At 32.1% G+C, this 16,613-nt stretch overlaps 1 protein-coding gene across 1 annotated transcript; it reads left to right on the forward strand.

Moving 5' to 3' along the window:
* Positions 1–11,456: 11,456 nt before the first annotated feature.
* On the forward strand, positions 11,457–16,401 carry LOC120070614 (agmatine deiminase). Its single transcript, XM_039022429.1, has 10 exons — positions 11,457–11,719; positions 12,344–12,457; positions 12,556–12,645; positions 12,724–12,808; positions 13,338–13,393; positions 13,486–13,564; positions 13,959–14,093; positions 14,369–14,601; positions 15,295–15,453; positions 16,000–16,401. Exons 1-10 carry the CDS (start codon positions 11,633–11,635, stop codon positions 16,096–16,098), a joined length of 1,137 nt encoding a protein of 378 aa, XP_038878357.1. The 5' UTR covers positions 11,457–11,632; the 3' UTR covers positions 16,099–16,401.
* Positions 16,402–16,613: the final 212 nt, after the last annotated feature.

Consider the following 16,613-nt stretch of genomic DNA (forward strand, 5'->3'; position numbering starts at 1 on the left):
TTTTCTAAAACCGTTTTCCCTAAAACGGAGGTGGAGGTTGCGAGAGGCACTCAGTGTGCCACCAGCAGTCCGTATTCGAGTTGGCTGACTTGTTCGTGAGCGGGAACAAGTGCCACACAATCGCTAAGAGAAGCTCCCGAAAGAGCGATTGTGACATCTAGCGGCCTGTAGGCACATTGTCAAACATGGAAATAACATGAATGTAAACCTGCCGGCTCACGTATGTCTAGCGACCTGTAAGCTCGTCGTCAAACATGGAAAATAACATGAACGTAAATCCTTCGGCTCACGTATGTCTAGTGGCCCATAGGCACACCGTCAAACATGAAACATGAAAATAAAAGTAACATTAAACCTGTCGGCTCACGCATGTTTAGCGGCCCGTAGGCACACCGTCAAACATGGAAAAATAATATGAACGTGAACTTTTCGACTCACACATGTCTAGTGGCCCGCAGGCACACCGTCAAACGTGAAACTAGACCCGTAGGTCCTCTAAAATAAAACATGCGTCAAGGTGAGACAGTAAACCGCTCTATTGGTCTATTCATGCACCACATACATAATATCAGTACTGATTAAAAATTTGAACATGCTCATAATACTTATAACTGTCATGCAACAGGTAAATCATAATGACAAAATCATGCTTCTAGAGTCCATTAATTAACTTTATAATTCTAGTCTAGGTCGCCTGGCACAAAGGCACCGGTAATAGTACCACTTACCTCAACTTGGTAAAAAAACGCAAAACAAAATCTCCTTAGAACTTCTTTAGCACACTTGAATCAGACTAAAGTTGTGGCTTGGTCCAAGACAAATTCCAAAACTTGATTCAATTAGCCAATCTGATCAAGAATTAAATCCAAATTCAACAACTTAATTTTTCCACTATTTCTCTCAATCCAAAAGAATAACCAACCAACAACTTACCCAAAATTTACCGATCATTACCAATTTTCTGCAAAACGAAAAATGGTCTATAGCTTGATGGTCAATGCCTCCAAACTTCCAAATATGGAATCCAAGATTTTTTTCTCAAGATTCCGACAAAGATCGGGCAGTGCCGGCTAATGGCGCACTCGTGGCTACCATTAGCTCGCAGACTAGTATGAGGGTCTTGCATGAAAGAGGTTTGCGAGAGTGAGAAGAGAGGGGGAATTTTTAGTTTTATCAAGATTTTATATTAGCAGCGATTACGAACAAACCAGAGCTTCAAACAACGATCCAACCATTCAAAATGAAACTCTAGATGTCTGTGTGAAACAGGACTGACCAAATTTGAGCACGATCCGCGGTTCATACTCCATAAATCGACAATTTGTGGAAGCTGTTCGCTGAAAACCGAATTGCTTTCTCTTTAATATTTTTTGGCCTCTTTTCAAACTCTCATTTAATTTCGAAATTTTTTTTTTTTTCAAATTTTAAAAAAGATAAATAAATATTTTACCACAATATCTCCAAAATCTTCAAAATTCTATTAAAATTTATAAATCAATATAATTTTTCAAATTATCTTAATTTAGGCTTCAAAAAGCCAAAAATTAAAGGGCTAAAGAATCCAGATCAAATTAAATATTCCAAATAATTTAATTCAATTAAACCATATGAAATTAATTATCTCTTAAATTTTTTTTAAGCTGGCCCTAAAACCTAAAATCAAGAAAACAAAATTCAATATTTTCAAAATAATCAGGTTCGACATATCTAATCAATTAAATTCAATTTAATCAATAAAAGTTTTTCAATTAATTTCAATTTAAACCAAATTTTCCAAATGAAATGGAAATTTAAAACTCAATAATTTAGATAATTAACTTAAATTTTTCTGAAATTCGGGATGTTACAAATGAGTTTTGAAAGTATGCCAAAAGTTGTTTTTGACGGTTGTCAAATACTAATTTTTTCTACAAATTAAACACTAAGAAGTTAATCCAATATATATATTATATATATAATATATATAATACTATATCCTAACCACGTGTCCTCTCGCATTAAGTTAGATATCATATATTTTATGCTAGTTGAGTTTAGCAACTAGATGCAGACTTAAAAGCATATATATCTATGGAAAGTTTTTAAAAATATATAGATTGTTCTATACACAATAAAAAGTACATATACTGATTGTTTTATACCAAGGCATTTTTCTTACTTTATTTATTAGGATCGAGAGAATAGCATAAGAACTGTATTATAATTTTAAAAATATTGTGCATTCTAACTTTGATGGACCTTTTAGAGAAGATACGGTTCATATAAGATTATAAATTTAGTCCATAAACTTTTAAATTTATTTCTACATATGGTTGTTGAATTTTAAAATAGGTACAATTTAGGCCACGAACTTTTAAATTTGTAAAGTTTCTATATAGAAACTTGGAACCAAATGATGGAGGGCACGTGCCCCCGCTCTACATTCTAAACTACATTTATCTTTGTTCATTTGACTAAATTGTCCCATCATAAATTTTTTTTAATTGTTTAATCATAATTTACCTCGGGATAAACACTCCTGATATATTTATATAATTTTTCTTTTTTGCGTTTAATGAGAGTAATATTAATATTGAACTGTATGCAAGGATGATGGAAGATCATATGAGGCCTTAGATAAAACTTCGATAGAGAGACCTTTATATAGAAAATATTATCTAAATCTTATTTTTCTTATCTTTTGATATGCAAAATTATGTATTAGATTTTGATCATATAAGTCCATTAATGTATCTTTTTCAATGGATAATATGACCAATTCATGACATAATTGACCTTAAATGAGACTTAATTAATTTTAATTTTGAAAGGCTTAGAAAATGTATCATGTTTTAATGTATTTTCAAGATTAATACAATATCTTTTTCAAATTATCATCATCTAATGACCTTAAAAATCTCATATCAAATAAGAAGTTAAAGGTATTTTTCAAATATATTTTTTAGTGAACAAATTGTTTGATCCATAATATAGTTACAGTAATTAATTTTAAAAGAATTTTCAGGTGATCGTGTTTCTTCAATATCAATATTCTCATCAAATTGTTTTTTTCCCTTATAATCATTATTTTTTCACGAAATATTGGTTATATTTCCATATCATTTGCAATTTCTTTAGCTGAAATCATAACATATGTGAATCATTTTTCTCTATAGTTTTCTAAAAATAAAACTAAACCTTTAAAGTGATCTAAACAATAATAGGGAAATTTTCATAGATAGAAAAAAATGTCAAACTATTTACAGAATTATCAAAAAAAAAAAAAAAAAAAAAAAAAAAAAAAAAAAAAAACTGATAAACGCTGATAGACTTCTATCCGTGTTTATCAATGATAGACTTTTATCAGTTTCTATTACTGATAGACATTGATAGACTTCTATTAACATCTATCACTGATAAACTTGTATCTGATAGACGCTGATAGACTTCTATCCGTGTTTATCAATGATAGACTTTTATCAGTTTCTATTACTGATAGACATTGATAGACTTCTATTAGCCTCTATAAAAAAAATTAAAATTTTGCTATTTGACAAACTTCTATCCGTTTTTATAAAAAAAATATTAAAATATTGCTATTTTGTGTAAATAGTTTTCATTATTCTTTAAAAAATCTCCAACATTAATATGCATATCTTTATGTTGTAAGATTTTACTCACATACTTTACATATAGTCATGCCTAATAAGAATTCAAAATTTTCAAATTCATAAGTAGTTAAACAACTAGCTTCACTTTTCACTTTAGAACCTACACTAGTTTCTCCTAATTTTAATAAAGTGTCCCTTAGTTAAGGTGTTTGAAATCTTTTTGCTTTTAACACTTTCAATTTGACTTTCCCATCATGCTTATGACAACAGTTTGATAGTTAAGTTGGTTATGTGATCTAACAAAAGTTTCCACTGTTTTGTAGACAAAGTTAATAAATATGTTGCACAACTCTAAAAAAATGTCATAGCTATATGACACGAACCAGCCAATGTCAGGAAATACTGTATTGAGATTATGACAACCACAAGATGTATAAAATGTATAGAATTTTAATCTTTTGAAAAAATTAAACGACTTTCTCTAATGAGACATTTTTCTACCAATAAGTCAACTAATTTAGAACCAATAGTTTTCCATCTTCTCGTATCATATATATCATATTCAAAATGCACCATACATGTCTCATTGTTGTTACTAATATCATCATTGTTTTCTCTTTTTTCACTTTCATCCTTGCTCTCTAGTTTTCTTTTTTCTTTTCTTTTCTTTTTTTTTTTTTGTTTTCATTTAAGTTTATATGATTGCATGCTTCATTTTCAACTATATAATTACCTACTATTTTTATTTCATCTTTCGATTTGTCTATACCTAACATTTCTGTTATTATTTCATAAATTGTATTACTTTTACTTCCAATGACAAATTTATCGAGAGCACCTTCTTTAGATTCAATCAGTTTTTGTACTTTTCTTTTCTTCTTGAGTTTTTCATATCCAGATTCATATTTTCTAGTAGACATATTGATATACTAAGTATGCAAATATAAATAGATATTAGATACTAAGCTATTGAATGATCAATAATATAAATATATAATATATATATATATATAAATATAATAATATATAATTATATATATATTTAAAAACAAAGGCTAAACATAATTTGAACGGAAAAAAACCTGGAACTTTGAAGTAGCCGAATTGAATTAAGGAAATGATTTATGCTCTAGCAGTTGATAATCAAAGCCGAATTGAGTTGAAGAAATGACTTATGCACTAGCAATGGATAATCAAATGACTGGGAATGTCCTAAAACTCGTAGTTTCAAAACATTAAACATATTATGTTCACAATAAAATTATTATTGAAATTTTCTATCAGCAAAAGTGTTATTGAATTACATTTCTTCATAAATCCAAAAAACTAATTCATGGTTATAATATGAATACTTAAACTTTATGTAGAGACATAAAAGATGATCAAGTTTTAGTATATAGCCAAAAATATTTATAAGTATATGAATAGGGTTGGGTACCTTAATCTTGGGGACACTATGAATGTGACCCGCTTTGTACATTGATACAAACATTGTGACCCCAAAGACGTTCATGTGGAGACATGTGAGTGGGAGCATCCTATGTAAAAGATGGTTGCATAAGATCGAACCACGAAATAGTCACTTTTCTTTATAACGACCGTTTACTGTTAAAACTGACTATTTCAATTCGATAACATAAAGTAACTCGATATTAATCTTAAGCTAACTATGAACTCCTATTTATTCGGTATTATCCTTTAATCTGCATAAATGAGAGTGGAACATTACCGCTCAATAAGTCTCCAATTTTAAGAGTAAGACTAGATAGATAGTTAGGGACATAGATCTGCAAGACGGAATTCACTCCTACCCGTTTTAAGGTTAGCAAATAGGTTGTTCCCTTAAGTATTGACTCCTAGTCTGGACAAAGGGGCTCCGCCCTCTCGTGACTAAGAGAGATCATAAACCAATTATTCACAAGAGGATCAATGGAAATTTAAGGAGCAAAATGTATTACAGGGGTAAAACGGTAATTTTGACCTAGTTGTTAATACGAACGACCTGTGAAGAATTGACTTATTGATTGTGGTTAAATCAAGTGGATATAAATATATATACGCTGAGGAGAGTGCAATTACTAAGCTATAGTGGTATATCTCGATAGTTAACGAATATTGATTAATTCGGTCTCAAGAGTTTAACCGATTAATCTTAAGTCGTTGGAGCTCATGATCTGTAGGTCTATTAGATTCTTCTATTAGCTCATAAAAGAATTAAACCTTAGAATAGAGTGTTGAGAGAAATTGGAAAATTCAAACTCAATTTAAGGTTTGGATTATTATATTTGATATAATTAACGTTTAATTGACGAATTCAACATTACAGTTTTTAGAGAGTTGATAATATTTAAATATGATTCAAAATTTGATAAGGTGTTTTAGTAATTTAATATCTGACATTAAATTAAATTAATTAAATTCGTTTAATTAATTATCCAAAATTAAATTTATGAAATTATGAAATTGATTTATTAAATTTTGATTTTATAATATTCAAAATTATAAAACTTGTTTAATTAAAATTGATTTTGAGAAAATAAATTTTTTTTTATAATAAGATTTATTTGTCAGATTAATCAATTTCACCTTTTACAATTAAATAAAATGGAAAGTGGGTTATTCCCACAATTTCCATATTGATTAACTCCTCGTGCCATTAAAATTGGATGGAATATGAAGTGGTAACTTCATGTTTTATCCAATATGCACGAAGAGCTTCTGTAAATTAGAGTGTCTAGATCATAATTGTGAACCATGCTAACTGAAATCTGGAAAAAGGAAAATTTGTTTTTCTTCTTCTTCGACCCTAAAAAATCCACTTCAATTTATTTTCAATTTGAATTCCACTACTCAATCTAAGGCCTGAGGATAGTATAGGAGACTTTGGTGATGGTCTACTGTAGAGATAGAAGAAGATTTATGGGGAAATTTTCAAGCAATTTGGTAGTTTAATTAAAGATATGATTTTGAAACCCTAGTAGTTAGAAAACTATGAACATGCATGCTAATTATCTAAAATTGATGTAGTTAGAGTATTTAGGTCCTTAATTGCTTCCGTTTGTTGATTGTCAACTTCATCACAAACTTGGACTCATGAAGCCGCATATGAAAATTTGAGAGTTGGGAGTGTTGGGGTTGATGCCCTGAATCTCATAGGGTCATGTAATTTGTAAACACCTATATGATCAAACTATTTGTGATGTAATAATATGAGATATTTTATTCACTACTGTATATGAAATACGAGATATTTTAGTTGCATTAACCACAAACCAATAAACTAAGATCCCTAATTGTCATTGTAACTTAAGCATGTATATGGAGACATACAAGTAGATCGTGCTTTAAGTGATAACCTAAATGGTTTGTAGTATATGGATAAATGAGGGAAACCTTATCCTAGTGACGCTACGAGTGTGGCCCGCTATATAGATATTACAAGTGTTGTAAAGTGCTACAAATGGTATGATCCTCACCATTCAAGTATTAGACATGCAAGCGGAGATGCTCTATACAAAGAAGTTTGTATAAGACTGGACCAAGAAATGTTTAGTTTTGTTATATAACGCCGTTCATGACAGAGACTTTCATTTCACTAGGATGACCATAGGTAACATGACCTTAATTCTGAGTGAGTTGTGAACTCATGCCCATGAGGACGGTCCTTTGATTTGCATCAATGCGAGTGGCCGAATCGCCGACTCAAACCTACCACTTTGGGGATTCGTCTGATCGGGGCTTGAACAATGTGGCATCACACCTTCTTTTGGCCCGATGAGTGTTTACTCATAGTAGGACTACGATGTATTGTTCATTAGAGGAATCAGTGGTACTTAAGGAGTTAGATGTAATTACAGGGGCAAAACAATAAAATTGGCAAAACTGTACTTACGAATGATTTGTGAAGGGTTATCGTACTGTTGGTTGATTACATCCAATGGACATAGAAATATATTGTAGCGTGAAAAGTGCAGTTGTCGGTCTTTAGTGGAGTGTTTGACAGTTAACGAATGGTGGATATCGTGATCAAAGAGTTTAGTCGGTTATTCATGTATCGTTGGAGCTTCAAGCTACATGTCCATAAGGTTCCATTGGTAGTTCAATAGATTCATGTTGAGAATCAGTTGTTGGTTTAGTTTGAAGTGTTCAAATTAACAAGATGGATATAATTAAATTACTTGTGATATAATTGATTTGATGTATTAGATATATTAATTGGAGGAATTAACGGTAGATGTCATAAAGGAGAAAAATAACTATGGTTTATATATTGCATGAGATGTGATATTAAAACTATAGGTTATGAATATATTATTTATTTATAATTAAATCAATTATGAGATAATTGGTTTCGGTTTTTTTTCCTAATAACCAACTTAGTGAGAAATTGTAATCAATTATGGTAACTGATGGATAAAATAAAAACCAGTTTCATTTTTTCATAATCGAATGATAAGTGATCGTGCATTAATCAAAAGCTATACGATAGCTTGAGAGAGTAAACGATTGTGTATCGAGTTTTTCTATGCAATAGTCGCTCGCTTCTAAAGATCGAGTACCCAAATCTACACGATAGACTCTTGACTTCTCCCACTTACTCGATCATCTACATGATCATTCAATTCCTCATTCCTTCTACCAAATCTATATAGAGCCCACAACTCCTGTATTCTCACACTGAGAATACCAAGGTAGCCTCGTGGTGGTTTCTGCTTGCTTTTCGAGGGTCGAGGGTCAAGTGTTACTCGTTGCTGCTCGAGGATATTACTGAGGCTTTGCGTTAAGTTATAGAGTGCAAACCATATAGTAAACAAATATTAGTGTTTACCATTGAAGTCTATCACTGTCTATCCAAGATAAACAGAGATAGCCCTTTATCACCGTTTATCTGAAATAGACAGAAGTAGCCTTCTATCACTGTTTATTTGAGATAGACATAGATAAAACTATATAATTGTCTATCTCACATAGACAGATATAGTGCTTTATATATGTCTATCTCAATTCAAAGTTATTACTAATTGATCCACTCAACTAGATAAATATGGAGTACAAACCCTATAGAAACGGTAGAAACAAATATTAGTGTTTACCATTGATGTCTATCGCTGTCTATGTCAGATAGACAGGGATAATGCTCTATCATTGTCTATCTCGTTTTTGTCTATCTCAATTCAAAGTTATCAATAAATCCACTCAACTAAACAAATTTAGAGTGTAAACCATATAGAAACTATAGAAACAGATAAGTGTTTACCATTAAAGTTTATCATTGTCTATCTCAGATAGACAGATCTCAGATAAACATATCTCTGTCTATCTCGGATACACATATCTAGGTCTATCTCAAATAGTTAGTGATAGAAGATAGACAGAGATAACCCTCTATCACTCTCTATCTGAGATAGACAGAGATAGACCTTTGTCTCTGTCTATATTAATTCAAATTCACTGTCTATATTTGAGATAGACATAATGCACAACAAGTATGTATTGATGTTAAAGTTCTATTGATAGTTTACATTTTTTCTGTTTTTAGATTTGTTTGCTTTTACTCTGATTATTGATGATTCAACTTTCATTATTTTCTTTCATTTTTCTTTGCTTCCATCAACTTTGACTATTTTTTTTGCTTACCATCTAGTTAAATAAAACTAGGTTCAATAATGTTTAATAAGTATGATTAAATAAAAAAATGAATGAAATGGAAGGAAAAGAGGATGATTATTATCTTAAAGGATATGATGATAAATTGTACCATTGAAATATTGAAAGCAGCAACGGGAGAAGAAGATGAAAATGAAGCAGAATTTGGTTCAAGAGGAAGAGGCGACAAAACAAGCAATGGAGATCGGTTGATGATTATCGATGAAGGAGAGACAAAATAATCGAAAGCAGTAGCTGCAGGAGAAAAAAAACAAGCAATGGAGGTAGAAATCGACGAGATAGATGGCAATAGACAGAGATCGGTTTCTGTTGCAAGAAGAAAACGTGGAAGATGGACACGGGTATCAAGCGGATTTGAATAATTTGATTAATCGTTAGCGTGTCACGATATATATATATATATTTTGTGGGCAGGAATATTTCGGTATTTCACTATTTTGGTTGAGCTTTCTTCCATCGGTTTTAGGTTCTTTTTGAATTTTGCTATTCATTGTAAATAATTTGGGCCATTTTATTAAATTCGAAAGTACCTGTGAAATCTGTAAAATATGAGGTCTTTTTAAAATGGGACGTTAGGCGATTGCTAAAAAATCTATCTACCACTCTGAACATATAAAAAGGTCAAATTGAAAAAATACCCATGAACTTTACACTTTGTGTAAAAAATGTCCTAAAGTTTTAAAAGTTTTAAAAATACCCTCAAACTTTCAAAAAATAGTTAAAAAAAACCCTAGCCATTAGTTTTGGATGGAAACCGTTAAAATTTTGTTTAAAAAATACCCTTGGACTTTCAAAACGTTTCAAAAATACCTTTAACTTAATACAAGTTCAAAATACCTCCACCGTTAATATTTGAACAAAAACCATTAATTCCTCATGGCAAAAATGACTTTAAAAATTAAAAAAAATTAAAAAAAAATGCTCATATTGATCAATTTGTTTGAATTTTTTTAAGTACGAAAATAATTAATTTAAAAAGAAATTATATAGATATCCTCATTTTTTTCATATAGGTAGTCTCATACTTCTCTTAATTTTCCAATTCTTAGCTTACACCAATTTTTTCAACAACCAAAACAAAAACTAAAATTTTAATTTAAAACATAATATACCACAAAATTTCACAAAAGTTCAAAATCAAAACCTCCTCTTGAAACACACCAAAATGATAAATGGTCGGATAAAAGAAATATTTGACTATTTATTATATAGATAGATACTCTCATATTTTTCTTAATTTTTCAATTTTTAGCTTATACCAATTTTCTCAATAATCAAAACATACCAAAATGCTACGATGTTAAAGGCCCCCTCACGTAGCGCATTAGAGAGCAAGTTAGAAGGAGTGCCTCTTCATGCACACGTATTAAATGGAGAGTGCGCAAACATTGCAACACTTGCCTAGCAGACTGTCTTTGTGAATGGCACGAGACACAAATGTCGTAGTGCTTGCACAACGTCGTGCCTCCCCTTACTCGATTTCACCGTTTTAACTTCCATTGCTTGCTAATTGCTCCATTTAAAACCCAAATTGCATCCAAAACATTCCGACGACTTCTTTTGCTCGATAACCTATCTAAGAACTAAAATAAATATTAAATTACTAAGAACCAATACGATTTAGGCTGATACTTTTTTATTTGACTATTACCGTTTTGGTATGTTTCAAGAGGAGATTTTGATGTTGGAATTTTGTGAAATTCTATTGTATTTTATGTTTTAACTTAAAATTTTGGTTTTACTTTGGTTGTTGAAAAAATGGTGTAAGCTCAGAATTGAAAAATTAAAAGAAATATGAGAATATCTATATGAGAAAAATGAGGATATCTATATAATTTATTTTAAAATTTATTCTTTTTGAACTTAAGAAAAATTCAAACAAATTAATTTCTAGGAATATAATATATATATATAAATTTTTAAAGTCATTTTTATCATGAGGATTTAACAATTTATGTTCAAGTACTAACGATAGAAATATTTTTGAACTTTTATTAAGTTAAGGATATTTTTAATATTTTAAAGTTTAGAGGTATTTTTAAAACAAAACTTTAATGGAAAAACTAACTGCAAAGATGTTTTTTTTTTTTTTTTTAATTTTTAAGGGTATTTTAAAAACGTTGACATTTTTGAGCCAAAAGATAAAGTTTACGGGTATTAACATATATAAAAATCTGAATATAAAAAATGATCATATTGCCTACCTACCACTCTGCTCTCTCCGTCTCGTGGTCCAATTGTCACATCGGTGCTGACCGTTTGCGTACGCCTTCTGTCGTCTCAGCTGCTAAATTTTGACTCCTCATAAATTCCCATACTCGATTGCAATAGTCGGAATCGAAAATCAGAGGAGGTAGAAGGAGCATATTGCCGCCATGGATTTGGAAGGCAATCCGTCTCTTCTCGAATTTCATATGCCCGCTGAGTGGGAACCGCATTCTCAATGTTGGATGGGCTGGCCTGTAAGTGTATCGCATCGCTCTATCTATTGCTTTTCTTCTGATTGATTCCTTCGAGTTTCAGTTTTCGATTTCGTTGCCGTTCTGTTCGTGTTGATAGGCTTGTAATGCTTGGGGATTTTCCTGATCTTTTGCGAGTTCTTTAGCTGCATGCTTGTAGTTGGTGGTTAATATCAACTGTGATATTTTTTCATTCATTGTGGGTTTTCTCTCCTGTTGGTTTGTCTAATCGAAAACTTGCTTCATCGATGGCCATATATCACGGTAGCAATCCATTCCAGTTGAAGGTTTCTTTAACAAAACCACAAAACCACAAAACCACAAAACCCATGATTTTGTACCTCTAAAGGGAGAGATTTTTGTACGATGATCCATTCTCAGCCCTGATGATTAATGTCGACCGAAAGAATAGATAAAACATGAAGATCGCGATAGATAAGACATGGTAGTGCACATTGAAGTAAGCAGAAAGTTAGATTTCATTTATTTCTGGGCGGGTTATTAATCATTTAGGGCTGAGAATAGGTCATCCATGCAAGTAATGGATTGAATGGGTCATTGCTATGCATAGTTTACTTCTTTTTTGTTTCTCTTTCTTCGGTATTGAAGTTTTACTCTGAACTACAGGAACGGCCTGATAATTGGAGGGATAATGCAATCCATGGACAACGAGTATTTGCTAAGGTGGCATCTGCAATCTCGAAGTTTGAATCTGTGACTGTCTGTGCTACTGCCTCCCAGGTATTTGTAGAAAAAACAAATGCAATCTATCTACTGTCCAACACGTTCTTCTCTCTCTTTCTTGAAGTGTTTGAAAATTTACAATTGTTATTTCCCAGTGGGAGAATGCCCGCAGTCAGCTACCAGCAAATATTAGGGTTGTTGAGCTAGGAATGAATGACTGCTGGTTCCGTGACACTGGGCCCACGGTAGGTTTCTGCATTTTTCATGATTTTTGGATCAACCTCAGAGAGCTTTCTAATTGCCAATAATTCGTTATTGCATAGTTTGTTGTAAGGAAAAGAATGTCAAATTCTGGTACGGCAGTGGAATCTGTTGCAGGAATTGATTGGAACTTCAATAGCTGGGGAGGTAAGGTTGTAGATATGTAAATCTCTTATGTACTATGATTAAAGTTATAGAGTGTTCATATCTTTGTGGTTTATTCCTGTTGTGGGCAATCAAAGTGATGTTGCCTTGAGCCACTTTCTTGTAGGGCTTTTAGGGGGTGTTTGGCTCAAAGATTTTGGGGAGTAGGAGTTGAGGGGAGTGGAGTTGTGAACTCCGCTTCTTATTTGGCTCAAAGAGTTTGTGTCCCACTATTAAAAAAAGTCAATTTTATACTGTATTAACTTCTTATATTGTGGGATCCATGAGTTCACAACTCCCCATACTTCATAATTCCATAGAGTTCACAGCTCCATTCCTTGCCCCCAACACCCCTAGATAACTGCCAGTTTTACCAAGAGTAATTATTCATCATGAGGATTCACTTTGGAAGTCGCACTCTCTTAAAGAGAGAGGCAGTACCTGTTGTGAAATTTCCATCATATGATTGTTCTTAAAATGTCATTCTTGTTGCTTTCTTGAAATGGAATATCTCTTGGCCTTGGCGTTGTAGGTGTTGAGGATGGTTGTTACGCTGATTGGAGTCTTGATCTTCAAGTTGCAAGGAAGGTTAGTGTGTAATCTTCTGTCCAACTCCCCCTTCATCCTTCCATATTGTTGATTTTTCTTTGATCCCCTGGCCCCTTTGTGATTTTGTGCAGATCCTGGATATTGAGAGACTTCCTAGGTTTTTGAACACAATTGTTCTTGAAGGTGGATCCATCCATGTAGATGGAGAAGGTAGCAATACCTTCTATTTGGTTCAAGTTGTCATTTTCTCTCTCTCTCATTTGATCAAATCTTATGACCTAATTTCATCCACTAAGCAAGGAAGACTTTGCACCTTAGTAGAGAACCAGTCTTCAAATTAGATACAACACAATATCATGTCAAATTTATGTCTGTCCTCTTTGTCACAAATATAGAACAGACATACACTTGCTTAAATTGAAATCACCCCTTCTCTAGGATATGGAGTAATATGCATGGTGTGGTACAACCTCCCTTCCCTGCTTTCCTATCCCATGCATACCGCACTACGAGAGAGATCAAGATACTTGTAGCTCATTGATAAGTGATACTGTGTAATGTTAAATTTAGTGAATACACCATTTTTTTTCTCTTTTTTCTCTAGGGACTTGTCTTACTACAGAGGAGTGTCTCTTGAATAAAAACAGAAATCCACATCTGTCAAAGGGTCAGATAGAGGATATACTGAAGGCATATCTTGGGGTGCAGAAGATCATTTGGCTGCCTCGTGGACTATATGGTACTTGATCTACATTTTGTGCTAGACTAGCTAGTATAGTTATAAAAAATATTATTGTTACATCAGATCTCTACTTTAAGTTCATTTAAGTTCTTCATGGTCTGTTCTAGACTTTTACTCTATTTTCCCCTGTAAGTGGCGGTTAGCTTGGAGTTTTATTTGTTCTTTTGGAGTGATGTAGCTGTTTATTTGTCTATTTAGTTGCTTAATTTGTGAGCTCTTACTTTCTTAAAAGGGTAAAGAATTCTGAAAGTATTAACTTCAAATGTCAACAGGCGATGATGATACAAATGGTCATATCGATAATATGTGTTGTTTTGTAAAGCCTGGAGTGGTTCTGTTATCTTGGACTGATGATCAAACAGATCCTCAGTATGAACGGTCTACAGAGGCATATTCTGTTCTCTCAGAAGTTACTGATGCCAAGGGTAGGAAATTGGAAATAATAAAACTCCATGTGCCAGGGCCACTTTATTCGACAGATGAAGAGGCGGCAGGAATCGTTCAGGTAAAGAATCAATGTCCTTCCTTAAATCTCTCATCGTACATCTTTACAATAATTTTAAAAAAAAATCTTAGGCCTCGTTTGGTAATCATTTTGTTTTTGAAAATTAAGCCTTTAGACACTACTACCTCCAAATTTTTTCCTTTGTTATCTACTTTTTACCGGTAGCTTAAAAAAATAAACCAAAATTTGAAAACTAAAAAAATTAGTTTTTAAAAAGTTGTTTTTGTTTTTGGAATTTTCCTAATAATTCAACCATTGTACTTAAGAAAGATTCAAATGATTGTAAGACATGAGGAGGAAATAGACTTAATTTTCAAAAACCAAAAACAAAAAACGAAATGGTTACCAAATGCGACTTAATTTTTGCATGTTTGTTTGCTTCAAATATAGAGCTTTAAGCCAACCCTTGTACTCTTTCCCTCCTTTTGTACATTTATTTTCATTTGTAAAGATATTAGGGGAACGACATGTTATTTCCTCTCTTAGATTTTCTCAAATTATTTTCTTGTCGGGATTTCCATGTCTATGATATAATATTATAACTCCATTTCCCTTCAAACAAATAAAATGCTACAAATGTACTCTTGACAACAGAGTTTCTTACAGTAATTAATGAGGCATGGATTTAGAAGTTCAAATCTTTTAATTATGCAAGAGTGAGAAGAGTAATTTTTTCTTTCCCATGAGTTACAGGATGGTGATGCTAAGCCAAGACCTCCTGGTCTGAGACTGGCTGCCTCTTATGTAAACTTCTACATTGCTAACGGAGCAGTTATTGCACCTCAATTTGGGGATAAGAAGTGGGATGATGAAGCTGTCCGTGTCCTAGCTGGAGCATTTCCAAATCATGAAGTAATTTATAATGCATTCAAATCATCATACATTTGCCATTAGTAACTCGTAGATGGATCAATTGTTGGAATTTCATTTTGTCCATGCTCAAGTATCTTAATGTTTTTTGGATGGATAAATACTCTTAACCTGCACTGAATAATATTGTCATGTCATACTATAGGGTATAGAATTTTAATATTAACTATAAAGTTCAAATGTCACCTTGTACTTGTTGACTGTGGTTAGTGATAAAAGAGAGGACACTGCTGCAAATAAAGAAGCCAAACCAGGACATCAAGAATTGTTCCACATTGTTTTATCACCTTACATAGATCTACTTATATGATGGTCAAATCACCAGGCATTTTCGACCATATTTCTCGACGGAGTATTGTTTATAACATCCATAGACTACAATTGCATCATGAATTTAGCATCAATCTCTCTGCTCTCTATCATTTAATTACGAAAGTTGTAATATGGTGTTGGTATTTTGAATATTGTGCGTCTTCTTTAAGACATTTCCATTTCTAAGTAGTTCTTTGGAATGTCTGATTGTTTCAGATAGTTGGAGTCGAAGGTGCTAGAGAGATCGTTTTGGGAGGTGGAAATATACACTGCATTACTCAACAGCAACCGGCAATAACTTCTACATCTCCATAACAAGTCTGATTGGCAAAATAAGATGAACCATTCGATTTGAATCAACAAAATGCTGGCATGAACGGTGAGTGGAATAATAGGTACATGTACCTTGCAATGGGGGGATGATCATTTATATTTATTTTATTACAAATTGGAAAAAAATGGTGATGGTCTGATAGACAAGAGTGTCCAAGATCCAGAACTTGAAGTTTTTAGGTGACGTGATCTGAGATTTGAGAAAGATTCGATTTGATGTAAAATCTAGTTGTAGTTATAAACTAAATATCAGATTAGTTTTCAATTGATTCGACCTAATTTTAATTGGTTTGTGATCATATTTATGTTTTAAATTTTGTATCATCATTTTTTTGAGGAATTGTATCATTAATTTTCAATAGTTATATATTTTATAATAACATATATATTAAGTTATCCTAAAATATATATATTTATAGTACTTTTTCTAAAATTTATTATTATTTTTTATTTTTATAACTAACTATTAAAATTTCAAATTCAAAACTTGGATGTAC

Source organism: Benincasa hispida, chromosome 2 (assembly GCF_009727055.1).
Source record: "Benincasa hispida cultivar B227 chromosome 2, ASM972705v1, whole genome shotgun sequence".
In the NCBI taxonomy this organism is placed as follows: domain Eukaryota; kingdom Viridiplantae; phylum Streptophyta; class Magnoliopsida; order Cucurbitales; family Cucurbitaceae; genus Benincasa; species Benincasa hispida.

Coding starts and splice junctions, on each gene's coding strand:
- LOC120070614 (XM_039022429.1), top strand. CDS start 11,633: ATGGATTTGGAAGGCAATCCGTCTCTTCTCGAATTTCATATGCCCGCT. Junction 11,720..12,343: donor AATGTTGGATGGGCTGGCCT/GTAAGTGTATCG, acceptor TCTGAACTACAG/GAACGGCCTGATAATTGGAG. Junction 15,454..15,999: donor GAGCATTTCCAAATCATGAA/GTAATTTATAAT, acceptor TGATTGTTTCAG/ATAGTTGGAGTCGAAGGTGC.